Raw genomic sequence first — 19446 nt, 5'->3', positions numbered from 1 at the left:
AATATCTCATACCTAACGCAGGAGGAGGTGCGGAAGTGTCTAAAGAAAACTAAAATTGATAAATCTCCGGGCCCAGATGGAATACACCCAAGGATACTAAAGGAACTAAGTGACGAGATAGCTAGGCCGCTATATCTAATATTTCTGGACACTATCAAGACCGGTGTAGTACCATTGGATTGGCGCATTGCCAACGTGGTTCCAATTTACAAAAAAGGCAGCAAAAGTGAGCCTGGTAACTACAGGCCAGTAAGTCTCACTTCAGTAACGGGAAAAATTTTCGAGGGGATTCTGAGAGACGCCATCGATGAGTACCTCAAGGAGATTAAGGGAATAACTCCTCACCAGCATGGATTCATGAAGGGTCGCTCATGTCAGACAAATCTGATCAGTTTCTACGATGAAGTAAGCTCTAAGCTGGACCAGGGAGAATCTATTGATCTTGTATATCTGGACTTCTCTAAAGCCTTTGACACCGTGCCGCATAATAGGCTAATATACAAAATGGGGCAGCTCGGACTGGGCGAAAACGTGTGTAAGTGGGTAAAAAATTGGCTCAATGATAGAAAGCAGAGGGTGATAATAAATGGTTCGTACTCTGATTGGACCACAGTCGCTAGCGGGGTGCCACAGGGTTCAGTATTAGGCCCCACTCTGTTCAACATATTTATCAATGACCTGATAGAGGGGCTGCACAGCAAAATATCAATATTTGCAGATGACACAAAATTATACAATATAATTAATGCAACGGAGGACAATGTGCGGCTACAAACGGACCTGGATAAGCCGGGGGATCGGGGGGAAAATGGGAAATGAAGTTCAATGTTGAAAAATGTAAGACTATGCACATGGGCAGGAGAAACGGATGTCACCAATATTCACTTAATGGGGTACCACTAGGGAAAAGTGATATGGAAAAGGATCTGGGGGTATTAGTGGATAATAGACTAAACTGGAGTAACCAATGCCAGTCAGCTGCTGCAAAGGCAAATAAAGTCTTGGGGTGCATTAAAAGAGGCATAGAGGCGAGGGACGAGAACATTATCCTTCCATTATATAAGGCACTTGTCAGGCCTCACATGGAATACTGCGTACAATTCTGGTCACCGGTGCTCAGGAAAGATGTCACAGTGCTGGAGGGGGTTCAAAGAAGGGCAACTAAACTAATAAATGGAATGAAGGGACTGGAATACCCAGAGAGGCACCAAAACTGGGACTATTTACTCTAGAAAAAAGACGGCTAAGAGGTGATCAAATAACCATGTATAAATACATGAGGGGACAATACAAGGATCTCTCCCAGGATCTGTTTATACCCAGGACTGCGACGGTAACAAGAGGACATCCGCTACGATTAGAGGAAAGTAGATTTCATCACCAACATAGAAGGGGATTCTTTACTGTAAGAGCAGTTAGACTGTGGAACTCTCTACCGGAGGAAGTGGTGATGGCAAAATCCATAGAGGAGTTTAAAAGGGGACTTGATGTCTTTCTGGAGAAGAAGGATATTACAGGATATAAATCTTAGGTTAAGTGTCAATCCGGGTATACAGGCAGGTAGGAACTATTAGGGGTTGATCCAGGGAACAGTCTGATTGCCATTAGGGAGTCGGGAAGGAATTTTTTCCCCAAAAGGGCTAATTGGCTTCTGGCCTTGGGGTTTTTTGCCTTCCTCTGGATCAACACAGTAGGATAGACAGGCTGAACTAGATGGACATTGTCTTCATTCAGCCTTACATACTATGTTACTATGAATGTTTGTTATCACTGCCCATTAACCAGAGAGTATATTTGCTCTCTGATTGTCACATATGAGGTTTTTCTCAGAAAAAGAGTATGATGATGAGCACTTGCTCATGAAATCACTGCTCTATATTGTTTAACCCAACAGGCACCGCAGTCATTGTTGAACGTAGTATATTAATGTTTTTACATATAAAAAACGTAAAACCTTTTTTCCCCGCATAAAAGGCTTTAAATGTTGTAAAAATAAAAATATCAAAGAAATCGTAAATATAACTGGTATCCACGACAACCCATACTATAAAAGATTACATCATTATCCAGCACAGTGAATGCTGTAAAACAAAAAAAAGGGCAAAATTACCCAAAACAGGAATTAAAAATTGTTAATACTTCATAAAAAAACGCTGTCCCAAACGAAAAGCTGGCCTGATACCGCTCTGTCAATGGAAAAACAAAGACGCTCCGGTCCGGGAATATTGGGCAAAACATAATAAAACCTCTATAAACGTGGTGATAGAATAAAGGTAACAACATTTACAGCACGCTGCAGCGCCATGAGAAGACATCACACCAAACACTGGTGGAAATAACGTTCTTCCATTGCCCAAAGCACAAAAAGAGAGCGAAGACGTTATATGGACCCGAAAAAACTAGAACCCGTCCCACAAAATACAAGATGTCGTACCGCGACACAAGACGAAAATATCTACTGGCTCTTAAGGCTTAAATTAGTTATGTCGCTGAGGGGTTAAAAGGCGACGAGTTCTGCGCAAATATATTTACATAAGTCATTAATTCAAAATCTACAGTTAAAAAAATGACTTTTTGGGAGGTTTTCCAGTTTTAACGGGACTGTTGGGGGCTCTTGTGGAAGGCGGATGCTGGACGCGTCGCGTCACATGATACTTCATAGTCAACCTTTTATGCAGTTCATTTTCACAGAAATTCTGTTTTCCGTACCGATTTTTCTTCTCTTCTTTCATGTAGGAGTCATTATAAAAAGAAAAAGTGGCGAGATCCCGTGTCCGCTGGCGGTGGAGGCGTTCGCCGCTCACCTCAGTTACATCTGTAAATATGATGACAAGTATAGCACGTAAGTACGAGGCGCCGATGACCTCTATCCTATTTCATTCAGGAATTCTCTCCTTAATAATAATCTTTATTTGTATAGCGCCAACATATTCCGCAGCGCTTACATAGACGGGGGATACAGAAAGACAAAATACAAACATTGTAGAACCACGGTTACATAGTAATCAGCTGATGGAGACAATAGGGGTGAGGGTCCTGCTCCAACGAGCTTACATACTACAAGTAATGGGGGGATACAGAAGGTAAAGGGGCTGGAGATGGGCACGGTATGGCGGGGTGGAGATGTTCGCGGTATGGTGGGGTAGAGAGTGAGGGATGTTATATACAGACAATGATGTATGTATCAGGACAGCGCACCACGAACAATGGGAAGCAATCTCAATATGGGCAACAAATCACACAAAGTGGGACTCACCCGGTGTATAGTGGAGCCCGGTCCTGAGCCCCACCTACACCTCCAAGTCCTGGTTCGCTTTAATGCATACTGCCGGTCATCTCCCTGTGTGTCCACGAAATCCCGACGGGCTATATCGGGAGAGCTGCCAGGAATCTGTATCACACTCTAGGTGTGATCCACTGAAGCTATATCTAATAAAAATAAAAAAGTTCCTGCGCTCCTTTAGGACCCAATTCCACCAGGGATTGGAATTACCAGTGTATAAGTAAATTAAAAACTTTCTTTATTCCAGATCCAAGTGCAACGCGTTTCATTTATGATTGTGCTTGAGAAAGTCGCTATATGCGATGAAACGAGTTGCACTTGGATATGGAATAAAGAAAGTTTTTAATTTACTTATACACTGGTAACGAAGTCACAGTGGTATGTAATATCTATATTAGTCCAAAGCTAAGGCCATCACAGATATAGAATTTAAAATTTCACTTTTATTTAGAATTAATATATAAAAAGGGTCAGGGCCTACTAACAAAACAAAACAAAAAACATATAACACAAGACAGACAGATCCACGCCAGTGGAGTCCCGGGGAATATAGGGGAAGGAGAGAGGATCTCAACAACTCCCGTATATTCTTTCCCAGAGAAGCACCAAGAGTCTTTATTTAAAAGACTTTTATGTGTAAGAAGTTTAGATGAATGTCTTTTGGTGTATTACACTTTATTAAATGGTGCGTTTCTTGTACTTTTTTTCACCATTTCTCACATGAAAACTCTCCAAGACAATAAAGTGAGAGTTTTATTGGTATAGCTCATGTACAAGAAATTTCTGTTATTACGTAGATATAGTTGTTGCTCGAAGGATGAGAGCTTTTATTTTATTGCTCATCTAGAGAACTTCTGCTTTTGCTCAACAATAAGAGCTTTTTTAGAGTTTGTTTTTGCTCGTATAGAAAGCTTCTGTTTTTGCTCGACGCGTTTCTGTATCGGAAATGACCGATAGTTCATCAGGAGCTGGGCAAAAAAATATGCCCTTGAGTGAGCAGAGAGGAGTTTACTAACTGAGAAGGTATAACAGAAGAATAACTCAAATGTGTCTGTCAATATTTCATAAAGGGAGATGCTCCCAATTGCCTTATTATAATATATTGCTTGACCCTAACAATATTCGGGTTCACCAGCGTACTCTACCCATCTATAGATCAATACACCTGGATCTAAGTTAGCTCGCAATTAGAAGCTGAAGGTAGACATGGGGGGTGTGTCACTCTGGAGTGAGAAATCTTAAATATGCACTATGTGCATCGTGTGGGGATAATGCACACGATCCGTATAAGTGCTACCTGCATCTGTACGGAATAACCAGGTTTTACTTTGGTATTTAGCATAAAACCATGAACCATACGCTAGGGCTGGTGGCTACTAAATGAACAGCCACCAGGTTAAATACCTATTGGCCCAGCCGGTTAAAGGGATATGCGCACAACATATGCAGGCACTATCAGAGTAGAATCTATCTTAGGTAGCCCCCAAGGTCTCTGAGAGGTCAATCTAGACCAGTGAGTCGTCTGCCAAGACTAGTAGCTTCACATGAATAGGCTGCCAGATTGTAAATTCATTAATTCAATCTGGGACAATGCCCAAGTCTAGCCTAGCTACTGTTAGTAACTGCCACAATGGCACAAAGCAATTTTAGGCTAGCTATACTAGTCAGCAGAGCGAGAGAGATAGAGTAGAGTAAGGCAAAGAGAGATTTTAGGAGTAATCTCCAGCAGCGCCTGCGGCTCTGATGGTGAGCTTTAGGCATCTGAGGTCTCTCTGAATTGCTCAGGTTTAAATGTCCCGCTAGCTCCTCCCATCTAGGTGTGGTTTTGATTGGGTAGCCAATCACGGGGAACAGGGGTTGTAACCAATTCTCATGTATTACCATCAGGTTTGGAAACATAATGCTGGGCTGCAGAGCATTGCTGGCCAACAAATCCCCTTAAGGAGCCTGAGCAAAACCTGTATGGATCGGGTAAAATAGTGGATCGCCGGTCATAGCGATTCCTAGTTAAACCCGATCTAAGTGTCTGGAGATTGGGACTTCCGCGTTCCACGGTGGAACGCACGCCTGTAGCGTCATCACGTGGCGTCCCATCCGTCCCCCACCATGACGCTTCCGCGTTCCAGCATGGAACGCAAGCGTACGACGTCATCGCGCTGTATCCCGATTGCCAGTAACAGAAGAGCGACGTGGCCTGGGAGTTACTACGTGATAATTGTAAGTAGCGTCATCACGTCCCGCCCACTACTACTGCCTGATGAGCATGAGATAATGGGATATTCATATAGTACAGAGGGGCATGTTGACGGCGCGACTTGGGGGCGTGTCCCAACCCCGGTTACCACATCAACTATAGTTAGGGGGCGGTCTTGAAGATGACATTATCAGATCCCGCCCACTGTTGTAGAATGCTCCGAAGCTACAGGTCTACTACGTTTGCACAATAAATGAGGGCATTGTGATGGAGGGGCATGCCTTCAGGATGTATCAAGCGGTACAATAGGTTGATCGTTGTGGCCCCGTTGTTGCCATATTGGCATAAATTAGATAGCTCTACACCAAGTTTGGCATCACCCGAGTGTTATCTGAATATATATTCAACATGTGCAAACCGTTAATGTTCCCACAGTGGAGATAGTTTAATAAGTATCCTAATAGATGATACTTGTTACTGTGGGAGACATATGCATCCCTATTTCAACGTGTGTATTTGTGGAGAGACAAAAAACTGCTGAAGGAATATATTCATTTCTATAATGATATAGATACTAAAATCCTCTTCTTGATCATTAGAAGGAGGAAGTTTCATTAGTATTTGTTGCCAATGTATTAGATATATAGATGCAAAAATGATGCAGGCTAAATACTGAGGATAAAGTGATATTATGTTTTAGCATCAATACATGTTCAAGCACTCAGCAATAAGTTGGTTGTTTGGTGGAGATATGAAGTACAGTAAAATGCCGTCGTCAGGAATGGTAGGAAAGATTGAACGCATTAGGTAGCTGTTTAAAGAAAGCAGTTAAAGTTTAGGGTGGCATTAAGCCCTTTAGGGGCCAAGGTGTCCAGGCGAAAAATCCATGATGCCTCCTTTTGAAGGAGTCTTTTGTCGATGTGGCCTCTTCCTATGTCGGTGCGGATCATTTCGATCCCTTGGAATTTCACGGCATATTCGTCTCCTCCATGGACGGTCTTAATGTGGTCTGCTAGTGGTGTCGATTCCCCTCGACGGATGTTCCCTACATGACCTAATATACGTCTGCGAAATTGTTGTAGTGTCTTGCCGATATAGTTCTTCGGACAAGTACACGAAGCCATATAGATAATGTTTTTTGATCGACAGTTGATGAAGCATCTGTTGACATAGGATTTTTTGGTACTGGCGCTGACAAATGTGTGACTCTTTAGGATAAACGGGCAAGCCACGCAGTTATGGCATTTGAAAGTTCCCATAGGTTTATTGCTATTCAGCCAATTGGGTTGCGTTGGTGCAGGGGCCAAATGGCTTTTCACCAAGTGGTCTCGTAAGTTGTGACCCCGTCTAAAAGTGATTGCCGGTCTTGGTGGGATCACATCTATAAGATCAGGGTCATTAGTCAAGATACTCCAATAATGCTCCAGGATGCTTTTTACGTCTTTACTCCCCGTATCATAGGTCCCGATGACTCGAGCAGTGTTAGATGCTTCTCGTTGGCGTGGAACCAGAAGAGTATTCCTTTGTTGTTCCACTGCATGAAAATATGCTCTATCAATCACCTCTGCAGGATAGTCACGACTCAGGAATCGCTGTTTAAGTTTGCGACTCTCGAGTTGGAAATCCTGTGTGTCAGAGCAATTCCTCTTCAGTCTAAGGAATTGCCCTTTCGGGATACCTTGTTTCAGGGCTAGGGGATGAAAACTGTCCCATTTAAGCAGACTATTTGTCGCTGTAGTTTTTCGGTATAGCGTTGATACGATTGATCCATCGTCTTTTTTGTGGATAAGAAGATCTAGAAAAGCCACCGTCTTTTCATTGATCTCTGAGGTAATTCTCAGATTCAGATTATTAATGTTGAGGGTATTGACGAATTCTTGGAACGCTTCTTTCGTTCCTTTCCACAAGATTAGGATATCGTCAATGTATCTTAACCATAAGACGATGTTGTCAGACCATTGATCATTGCTGTAGATGTGTTTTTCCTCCCACCAGCCCAGGTACAGGTTGGCATACGATGGGGCACAGGATGTCCCCATCGCGGTGCCCCTGAGCTGGTGGAAGTACTTTGTGTTGAATAGAAAAAAGTTATGGGACAGAATGAATTGTAACGCATCCAGGGTAAACTTGTTGTGGGAATTGAAGTGAGAGCCCCGTTGACTCAGGAAGAATTCTGTGGCTTTAATTCCACCGTCATGTGGAATCGAACTATATAGAGATTCGATATCTAACGTGCCCAATAGTGTATCCGGGCTCACTGAGGTGCCATCCAGAAGTCGCAAGACATCCATAGTGTCACGTACATATGACCTCAGGGATACAACGAATGGTCTTAGGATGTGATCAACATATACGCTCAAGTTTTGGGTCAGATTGTTTACTCCGGAAACAATAGGTCTCCCACGAAGTGGGATAACACCTTTATGCACTTTGGGTAGTGCATAAAAGGTTGCGGTTGTAGGATGGAAAGGAAATATGAAGTCAAATTCTTTCTCAGAAATAAGGTCTCCTTCTAGTGCTTTAACGAGGAGTTCTCTCAATTCCCGCTGAAACTGAATAGTTGGGTCTGATGTAAGCGTTCTATACGTTGCTGTGTCACCTAATAACTGCTCGCACATATCTTTGTATTGCTCTCTTGTCATAATTACAACGTTACCGCCTTTATCAGCCGGTTTAATCACCAACTGATCATTCGTTTTCAGTTGTTCTAGGGCTTTGCTCTCTTGACGTGTCAAATTAGAGCATTTTTTGATTGGTTTAATCGATTTCAAATCATTGATCACTAGATCCTCGAAGATATCAAGTTCAGGGCATGGACAGGTAGGTGGATTTGCTGTATTTCTGGGTTTTAGATCTGTGTGTGGACCATGACCAATTGGGTTTACGTTCTCGTCTTCAAGGGCTTTTAATTTACTTATACACTGGTAATTCCAATCCCTGGTGGAATTGGGTCCTAAAGGAGCGCAGGAACTTTTTTATTTTTATTAGATATATACAGACAATGGTCAGACATTTAGCCGTGTGATGGCAGGATCAGTATGACTGCAGGAGCGGTTTATGATGGCTAGCAGGGAATGCAGTCAGTAGGTCAGGGAGCATGTTATCAGGCGGAGTACAGAGGGCTTTGTTTAGGGAATTCGGTATGCCTCCCTGAAGAGGTGCGTTTTTAGAGCACGCCTGAAGTTCTGCGAGTCCTGGATTGCCCGGGTAGCCTTTGGTAGTGCGTTCCAGAGGACCGGTGCTGCTCTGGAGAAGTCTTGGAGGCGGGAGTGAGAAGTTCGAATTTGAGGAGTCTGCAGTCTAGTTTTGTTTGTCGAGCGGAGAGCCCGGGCTGGTTGATGGATTGAGATGAGGGAGGCGATATAGGGGGCGCTGCACTGTGGAGGGCTTTGTGGATGAAGGTGGCGAGTTTAAATTGAATTCTGTATTTAACAAGCAGCCAGTGCAGTGACCGGCACAGGGCAGAGGCGTCCGAGTAGCGGCTGGACAGGAAGATGAGCCTGGCTGCCGCCTTCAGGATGGATTGGAGAGGGTAGAGTCTGGTGCAGGGGAGGCCGATCAGCAATGAGTTGCAATAATCAAGCCGGGAGTGGATGAGGGCGTTTTAACGTGTCCATAGTGAGATGTTCTTGAGGTGCAGCTGACAAGTTCAGGTGAGTGATTGGATGTAGGGGGTAAAAGAGAGATCGGAGTTGAATATGATCCTAAGGCAGTGTGCATGCTGTTTGGGAGTTATGGTGGTGCCACACACTGAGATGGAGATGTCAGGATGAGGTCGGTTAGTGGAGGGTGGAAACACCAGTAGGTCAGTTTTAGAGAGGTTTAGTTTTAGGTAGAGAGAGGACATGGTGTTAGAGACAGCGGACAGACAGTTAGTGATGTTTTGGAGTAAAGGTGCAGAGATGTCACGGGAAGAGGTTTATAGCTGGGTGTCATCAGCATAGAGGTGGTATTGGAGGCCAAATCTCCTGATGGTTTGTCCAACAGGGGCTGTGTAATTGGAGAAAGGAAGGGGGCCGAGGACCGAGCCCCGGGGGACCCCAACAGCAAGGAGAAGAGGAGGGGAGGTAGAGCCAGCAAAGGAGACGCTGAAAGAGCGGTCAGATAGGTAGGAGGAGATCCAGGAGAGAGCAGTGTCCTTAAGGCCAATAGAGCGAAACATACTGAGGAGGAGTTTGTGGTCAACAGTGTCGAATGCTGCAGAAAGGTTGAGGAGGATCAGTAGGGAGTAATCGCCCCTCGATTTGGCTGTCAGTAGATCATTTGATACCCTTGTAAGGGCAGTTTCTGTCGAGTGTTGAGGTCGGAAGCCAGACTGTAGGGGGTCTAAGAGAGAGTTCTCTAAAAGATAGCTTACAAGGTGGGAGTAAACCAGGCCTTCTAGTAGTTTGGAGATGAAGAGGAGATTAGAGATGGGTCGGTAGTTGGCAGCATCGGTCGCGTCCAGAGTCGGCTTCTTTAGCAGTGGGGATATGATGGCATGTTTGAAAGAAGAGGGAAAGATGCCAAAGGTCAGAGAGAGGTTGAATATAGTGGTGGGATGGGAGATGACCACTGGGGGAGGGATCGGAGGAGGTGTGAGGGGAGAGGGTCGCTAGCGCAGGTGGTGGGGCGAGCGGAGGAGAGCAGTCTGGAGACTTCTTCCTCTGTCATTGGTCTGAGTACAGTGAGCAGGAGCTAGATGCAGTGCTGACAAGACTAGGGTCAGGGCTAGTCTGGGATTGGGAGGTTATTTACTGACGGATGTCATCAATTTTCTTTATGAAATGGATCAGCATTCTATTAACCCTTTCGCTGCCAGGGGTTTTGACCATCTTCCACCTCCAGTAGTCAGGACTAGTTTCACACTTTTGACAAGTACAAATAAGCTAATTTACGTAATAAGTGAATTATACTAAACGCTCCTTTATATTTTCTGAACGCAGACAGGTGGCTCATCGTCAGAATGTCACTCAGAACTGAATACACAGACAATACTATATTAGTAGCTACAAGTGGGACTCAAACAGAAGACGAGCATAGAGTCCTTATAAACCACTCAGGCCGTAATCACACCAGCGGAAAATCATGCAAATGTTGTGCATTGCGATCCGCACATAAATTGCATGGAAATACAACCTGTTTGCAATGAGTGAATCTCTGGACGCAATTTTCCTCTTGTTGCGAGATCGAAAAATTACAGCATGTTCTCTTTTTCTTCGAACCCGCTGAAATCTCGACTATTATTTACAATGGGTGATAAACAAAATGGCCGTGCTCCCGCGTCTACATGCAGGTTTCACGCCCAGCCATTTAGAATTGTTCCTATTGAACATGAATACAGTTTCTTTCCGTGATATGATTGTGCGGGTCGTACAGCATCGTTGAACAGGTGCTTTTCACACGCGTGGAAGTCGTATGGACTTCCACGCGTTACAAGGACTGTTACAAGGAGGCGCCCTAATAACTAAGTATAGATGTATCAGGGGTCAGTACAGAGATCTCTGCCATCATCTATTATACCTAGGACTGTAACAAAGGGGCGCTCTAATAACTATGTACAGATATATCAGGGAACAATACAGAGATCTCTCCTATCATCTATTATACCCAGGACTGTAACAAGGGGGCGCTCTAATAACTATGTACAGATATATCAGGCAACAATACAGAGATCTCTTCCATCATCTATTATATCCAGGACTGTAACAAGGGGCGCTCTAATAACTATGTATAGATATATCGGGGTCAGTACAGAGATCTCTCCCATCATCTATTATACCCAGGACTGTAACAAGGGGGCGCTCTAATAACTATGTATAGATATATCAGGGGTCAGTACAGAGATCTCTCCCATCATCAATTATACCCAGGACTGTAACAAGGGGGCACTCTAATAACCAAATACAGATATATTACGGGTTACTACAGAGATCTCTCTCATCATCTATTATACCCAGGACTGTAACAAGGGGTCGCTCTAATAACTATGTATAGATATATCAGGGTTCAGTACAGAGATCTCTCCCATCATCTATGATATTTAGGACTGTAACAAGGGGGCGCTCTAATAACTATGTATAGATATATCATGGGTCAGTACAGAGATCTCTCCCATCATCTATTATATCCTGGACAGTAACAAGGGGGCGCTCTAATAACTATGTGTAGATATATCAGGGGGCAGTACAGAGATCTCCCCCATCATCTATTATACCCAGGACTGTAACAAGGGGGCGCTCTAATAACTATGTATAATATATCAGGGGGTCAGTACCGAGATCTCTCCCATCATCTATTATACACAGGACTGTAACAAGGCGGCGCTCTAATAACCATGTATAGATATATCAAGGGTCAGTACAGAGATCTCTCCCATCATCCATTATACCGGGACTGTAACAAGGGGGCGCTCTAATAACTATGTATATATATCAGGGGTCAGTACAGTGATCTCTGCCATCATCTATTATACCCAGGACGATAACAAGGGGGCGCTCTAATAACTATGTATAGATATATCAGGGGTCAGTACAGAGATCTCTCCATCATCTATTATACCCAGGACTGTAACAAGAAAGCGCTCTAATAACTATGTATAGATATATCAGTGGACAATACAGAGATCTCTCCCATCATCTATTATACCCAGGACTGTAACAAGGGGGCGCTCTAATAACTATGTATAATATATCAGGGGTCAGTACAGAGATCTCTCCCATCATCTGTTATACTCAGGACTGTAACAAGGGGGCGCACTAATAACTATGTATAGATATATCATGGGTCAGTACAGAGATCTCTCCCACCATCTATTATACCCAGGACTGTAACAAGGGGGCGCTCTAATAACTATGTATAGATATATCAGGGATCAGTACAGAGATCTCTCCCATCATCTATTATACCCAGAGCTGTAACAAGGGGGTGCTCTAATAACTATGTACAGATATATCAGGGGACAATACAGAGATCTCCCCCATCATCTATTATACCCAGGACTGTAACAAGGGGGCACTCTAATAACTATGTATAGATATATCAGGGGTCAGTACAGAGATCTCTCCCATCATCTATTATACCCAGGACTGTAACAAGGGGGTGCTCTTATAGCTATGTACAGATATATCAGGGGACAATACAGAGATCTCTCCCATCATCTATTATACCCCGGACTGTAACAAGGAGTCGCTCTAATAACTATGTATAGATATATCAGGGGGCAGTGCAGAGATCTCTCTTATCATCTATTATACCCAGGACTGTAACAAGGGGGCACTCTAATAACTATGTACAATATATCAGGGGTCAGTACAGAGATCTCTCACACTATCTCCTATACACAGGACTGTAACAAGGGGGCGCTCTAATACCTATGTATAGATATATCAGGGGTCAGTGCCGAGATCTCTTCCATCAACTATTATACCCAGGACTGTAACAAGGGGGCGCTCTAATAACTATGTATAATATATCAGGGGTCAGTACAGAGATCTCTCCCATCATCTATTATACCCAGGACTGTAACAAGCAGGCACTCTAATAACTATGTATAGATATATCAGGGGTCAGTAGAGAGATCTCTCCCACCATCTATTATACCCAGAACTGTAACCAGGGGGCGCTCTAATAACTATGTATAGATATATCAGGGGTCAGTACAGAGATCTCTCCCACCATCTGTTATACCCAGGATGGTAACAAGGGGGTGCTCTAATAACTATGTATAGATATATCAGGGGTTAGTACAGAAATCTCTCCCATCATCTAGAATACCCAGGACTGTAACAAGGGGGCGCTCTAATAACTGTGTATAATATATCAAGGGTCAGTACAGACATCTCTCCCATCATCTATTATACCCCGGACTGTAAAAAGGGGGCACTCTAATAACTATGTATAGATATATCAGGGGTCAGTACAGAGATCTCTACCATCATCTATTATACCCAGGACTGTAAAAAGGGGACACTCTAATAACTATGTATAGATATTAGAGATGAGCGAGCGTAGTCAGAAAAGCACTACTCGCTCGAGTAATTTGCTTTATCTGAGTATCGCTGTGCTCGTCCCTGAAGATTCGGGTGCCGCTGCGGCTGACAGGTGATTCGCAGCGGGGAGCAGGGGAGAGCGGGGGGGAGAGAGGGAGAGAAAGATCTTACCTCCGTTCCTCCCCGCTCTCCCCTGCAGCTCCCCGCTCCGTGCCGGCAGTGCTTTTCCGAGTACGCTCGCTCATCCCTAATAGATATATCAGGGGTCAGTACAGAGATCTCTCCCATCATCTATTATACCCAGGACTGTAAAAAGGGGGCACTCTAATAACTATGCATAGATATATCAGGGGTCAGTACAGAGATCTCTCCCATCATCTATTATACCCAGGACCGTAACAAGGAGGCGCTCTAATAACTATGTATAGATATATCAGCGGTCAGTACAGAGATCTCTCCCATCATCTATTATGCCCAGGACTGTAACAAGGGAGCGCTCTAATAACTATGTATAATATATCAGGGGTCAGTACAGAGATCTCTCCCATCATCTTTTATACCCAGGACTGTAACAAGGGGGCGCTCTTATAACTATGTATAGATATATCAGGGGTCAGTACGAGATCTGTCCCATCATCTATTATACGCAGGACTGTAACAAGAGGGCGCTCTAATAACTATGTATACATATATCAGGGGTCAGTACAGAGATCTCTCCCATGATCTATTGTACCCAGGACTGTAACAAAGGGGCGCTCTAAAAATTATGTATAGATATATCAGGGGATGGTACAGAGATCTCTCCCACCATCTATTATACGCAGGACTGTAAAAAGGGGGCGCTCTAATAACTATGTATAGATTTATCAGGGGTCAGTACAGAGATCTCTCCCATCATCTATTATACCCAGGACTGTAACAAGGGGGCACTCTAATAACTATGTATAGATATAGCAGAGGTTAGTATAGAGATCTCACCCATCATTTATTATACCCCGGACTGTAACAAGGAGGGGCTCTAATAACTATGTATTGGTATATCAGGGGTCAGTACAGAGATCTCACCCATCATGTATTATACCCAGGACGGTAACAAGGGGGCGCTCTAATAACTATGTATAGATTTATCAGGGGTTAGTACAGAAATCTCTCCCATCATCTAGAATACCCAGGACTGTAACAAGGGGGCGCTCTAATAACTATGTATAGATATATCAGGGGTCAGTACAGAGATCTTTCCCATCATCTATTATACCCAGGACGGTAACAAGGGGGCACTCTAATAACTATGTATACATATTAGAGATGAGCGAGCGTACTCGGAAAAGCACTACTCGCTCGAGTAATTTGCTTTATCCGAGTATCGCTGTCCTGGTCCCTGAAGATTCGGGTGCCGCTGCGGCTGACAGGTGAGTCGCAGCGGGGAGCAGGGGAGAGCGGGGGGGAGAGAGGGAGAGAAACATCTTACCTCCGTTCCTCCCCGCTCTCCCCTGCAGCTCCCCGCTCCGTGCCGGCACCCGAATCTTCAGGGACGAGCACAGCGATGCTCGGATAAAGCAAATTACTCGAGCGAGTAGTGCTTTTCCGAGTACACTCGCTCATCCCTAATAGATATATAAGGGGTCAGTACAGAGATCTCTCCCATCATCTATTATACCCAGGACTGTAACAAGAGGGCGCTCTAATACCTATGTATAATATATCAGGGGTCAGTACAGAGATCTCACCCATCATCTATTATACCCAGGACTGTAACAAGGGAGCGCTCTAATAACTATGTATAATATATCAGGGGTCAGTACAGAGATCTCTCCCATCATCTATTATACCCAGGACTGTAACAAGGGGGGGCTCTAATAACTATGTATAATATATCAGGGGTCAGTACAGAGATCTCTCCCATCATCTATTATACCCAGAACTGTAACAAGGGGGCACTGTAATAACTATGTATAGATATATCAGAGGTTAGTATAGAGATCTCACCCATCATCTATTATACCCCGGACTGTAACAAGGAGGCGCTCTAATAACTATGTATTGGTATATCAGGGGTCAGTACAGAGATCTCACCCATCATCTATTACACCCAGGACGGTAACAAGGGGGTGCTCTAATAACTATGTATAGATTTATCAGGGTTTAGTACAGAAATCTCTCCCATCATCTAGAATACACAGGACTGTAACAAGGGGGCGCTCTAATAACAATGTATAGATATATCAGGGGTCAGTACAGAGATCTCTCCCATCATCTATTATACCCAGTACTGTAACAAGGAAGCGCTCTAATAACAATGTAATGGTATATCAGGGGTCAGTACAGAGATCTTTCCATCATCTATTATACCCAGGACGGTAACAAGGGGGCGCTCTAATAACTATGTATAGATATATCAGGGGTTAGTACAGAAATCTCTCCCATCATCTAGAATACCCAGGACTGTAACAAGGGGGCGCTCTAATATCTATGTATAGATATATCATGGGTCAGTACAGAGATCTCTCCCATCATCTATTATACCCAGGACTGTAACAAGGGGGCGCTCTAATAACTATGTATAGATATATCAAGGGTCAGTGCAGAGATCTCTCCCATCATCTATTATACCCAGGACTGTAACAAGGGGGCGCTCTAATAACTATGTATAGATATATCAAGGGTCAGTGCAGAGATCTCTCCCATCATCTATTATACCCAGGACTGTAACAAGGGGGCGCTCTAATAACAATGTATAGATATTTCTGGGGTCAGTACAGAGATCTCTCCCATCATCTATTATACCACGGACTGTAACAAGGGGGCGGTCCAATAACTATGTATAGATATATAAGCAGACAATACAGAGATCTCTTCCATCATCTATTATAACCAGGACTGTAATAAGGGGGCGCTCTTATAACTATGTACAGATATATCAGGGGTCAATACAGAGATCTCTTTCATCATCTATTAAACCTAGAACTGTAACAAGGTGGCGCTCTAATAACTATGTATAGATATATCAGGGTTCAGTACGAGATCTTTCCCATCATCTATTATACGCAGGACTGTAAAAAGGGGGCGCTCTAATAACTATGTATAGATATATCAGGGGTCAGTACAGAGATCTCTCCCATCATCTATTGTACCCAGGACTGTAACAAAGGGGCCCTCTAAAAATTATGTATAGAAATATCGGGGGTCCGTACAGAAATCTCTCCCATCATTTATTATACCCAGGACTGTAACAAGGGGGCGCTCTATTAACTATGTATAGATATATCAGGGGTCAGTACAGAGATCTCTCCCATCATCTATTATACCCAGGACTGTAACAAGGAGGCGCTCTATTAACTATGTATAGATATATCAGGGGTCAGTACAGAGATCTCTCCCATCATCTATTATACCCAGGACTGTAACAAGAAGGCGCTCTATTAACTATGTATAGATACATCAGGGGTCAGTACAGAGATCTCTCCCACCATCTATTATACGCAGGACTGTAAAAAGGGGGCACTCTAATAACTATGTATAGATATATCAGGGCCCAGTACAGAGATCTCTCCCATCATCTATTATACCCAGGACTGTAAAAAGGGGGCACGCGATTAACTATGTATAGATATATCAGGGGTCAGTACAGAGATCTCACCCATCATCTATTATACCCAGGACGGTAACAAGGGGGTGCTGTAATAACTATGTATAGATTTATTAGGGGTTAGTACAGAAATCTCTCCCATCATCTAGAATACCCAGGACTGTAACAAGGGGGCGCTCTAATAACAATGTATAGATATATCAGGGGTCAGTACAGAGATCTCTCCCATCATCTATTATACCCAGTACTGTAACAAGGAAGCGCTCTAATAACAATGTAATGGTATATCAGGGGTCAGTACAGAGATCTTTCCCATCATCTATTATACCCAGGACGGTAACAAGGGGGCGCTCTAATAACTATGTATAGATATATCAGGGGTTAGTACAGAAATCTCTCCCATCATCTAGAATACCCAGGATTGTAACAAGGGGCCTCTAATAACTATGTATAGATATATCAGGGGTCAGTACAGAGATCTCACCCATCATCTGTTATACCCAGGACGGTAACAAGGGGGTGCTGTAATAACTATGTATAGATATATCAGGGGTTAGTACAGAAATCTCTCCCATCATCTAGAATACCCAGGACTGTAACAAGGGGGCGGTCTAATAACAATGTATAGATATTTCAAGGGTCAGTAGAGAGATCTCTCCCATCATCTATTATACCACAGACTGTAACAAGGGGGCACTCTAATTACTATGTATAATATATCAGTGGTCAGTACAGACATCTCTCCCATCATCTATTATACCCAGGACTGTAACAAGGGGGCGCTCTAATAACTATGTATAATATATCAGGGGTTAGTACAGAGATCCCTCCCATCATCTATTATACCCAGGACTGTAACAAGGGGGCGGTCCAATAACTATGTATAGATATATAAGCGGACAATACAGAGATCTCTTCCATCATCTATTATACCCAGGACTGTAATAAGGGGGCGCTCTTATAACTATGTACAGATATATCAGGGGTCAATACAGAGATCTCTTTCATCATCTATTAAACCTAGAACTGTAACAAGGTGGTGCTCTAATAACTATGTATAGATATATCAGGGGTCAGTACGAGATCTTTCCCATCATCTATTATACGCAGGACTGTAACAAGGGGGCGCTCTAATAACTATGTATAGATATATCAGGGGTCAGTACAGAGATCTCTCCCATCATCTATTGTACCCAGGACTGTAACAAAGGGGCGCTCTAAAAATTATGTATACATATATCGGGGGTCCGTACAGAAATTTCTCCCATCATTTATTATACCCAGGACTGTAACAAGGGGGCGCTCTATTAACTATGTATAGATACATCAGGGGTCAGTACAGAGATCTCTCCCACCATCTATTATACGCAGGACTGTAAAAAGGGGGCACTCTAATAACTATGTATAGATATATCAGAGGTCAGTACAGAGATCTCTCCCATCATCTATTATACCCAGGACTGTAACAAGGGGGCACTCTAATAACTATGTATAGATATATCAGAGGTTAGTATAGAGATCTCACCCATCATCTATTATACCCCGGACTGTAACAAGGAGGCGCTCTAATAACTATGTATTGGTATATCAGGGGTCAGTAGAGAGATCTCACCCATCATCTACTATACCCAGGACGGTAACAAGGGGGTGCTCTATTAACTATGTATAGATTTATCAGGGGTTAGTACAGAAATCTCTCCCATCATCTAGAATACCCAGGACTGTAACAAGGGGGCGCTCTAATAACTATATATAGATATATCAGTGGTCAGTACAGAGATCTCTACCATCATCTATTATACCCAGGACTGTAACAAGGGGGCACTCTAATAACTATGTATAATATATCATTGGTCAGTACAGACATCTCTCCCATCATCTATTATACCCCGGACTGTAAAAAGGGGGCACTCTAATAACTATGTATAGATATATCAGAGGTTAGTACAGAGATCTCTCCCATCATCTATTATACCCAGGACTGTAAAAAGGGGGCACTCTAATAACTATGTATAGATATTAGAGATGAGCGAGCGTAGTCAGAAAAGCACTACTCGCTCGAGTAATTTGCTTTATCTGAGTATCGCTGTGCTCGTCCCTGAAGATTCGGGTGCCGCTGCGGCTGACAGGTGATTCGCAGCGGGGAGCAGGGGAGAGCGGGGGGGAGAGAGGGAGAGAAAGATCTTACCTCCGTTCCTCCCCGCTCTCCCCTGCAGCTCCCCGCTCCGTGCCGGCAGTGCTTTTCCGAGTACGCTCGCTCATCCCTAATAGATATATCAGGGGTCAGTACAGAGATCTCTCCCATCATCTATTATACCCAGGACTGTAAAAAGGGGGCACTCTAATAACTATGCATAGATATATCAGGGGTCAGTACAGAGATCTCTCCCATCATCTATTATACCCAGGACCG

At 43.6% G+C, this 19446-nt stretch overlaps 1 protein-coding gene across 1 annotated transcript in view; it reads left to right on the top strand.

The window, feature by feature from the left end:
- The window catches only part of PGBD5 (piggyBac transposable element derived 5), a 63046-nt gene that overhangs the window by 25415 nt on the left and 18185 nt on the right, over window positions 1-19446 (top strand). Inside the window, exon 6 of the mRNA XM_066598981.1 lies at window positions 2737-2842. Within this exon, the coding sequence (XP_066455078.1) occupies window positions 2737-2842 (106 nt within the window). The remainder of the gene's footprint in view (window positions 1-2736; window positions 2843-19446) is intronic.

This window comes from Eleutherodactylus coqui, chromosome 4 (assembly GCF_035609145.1).
Source record: "Eleutherodactylus coqui strain aEleCoq1 chromosome 4, aEleCoq1.hap1, whole genome shotgun sequence".
Lineage (NCBI taxonomy): Eukaryota > Metazoa > Chordata > Amphibia > Anura > Eleutherodactylidae > Eleutherodactylus > Eleutherodactylus coqui.
The sequence above is the reverse complement of the archived record's forward strand: the minus strand, read 5'-3'. Positions and strand labels throughout refer to the sequence as shown.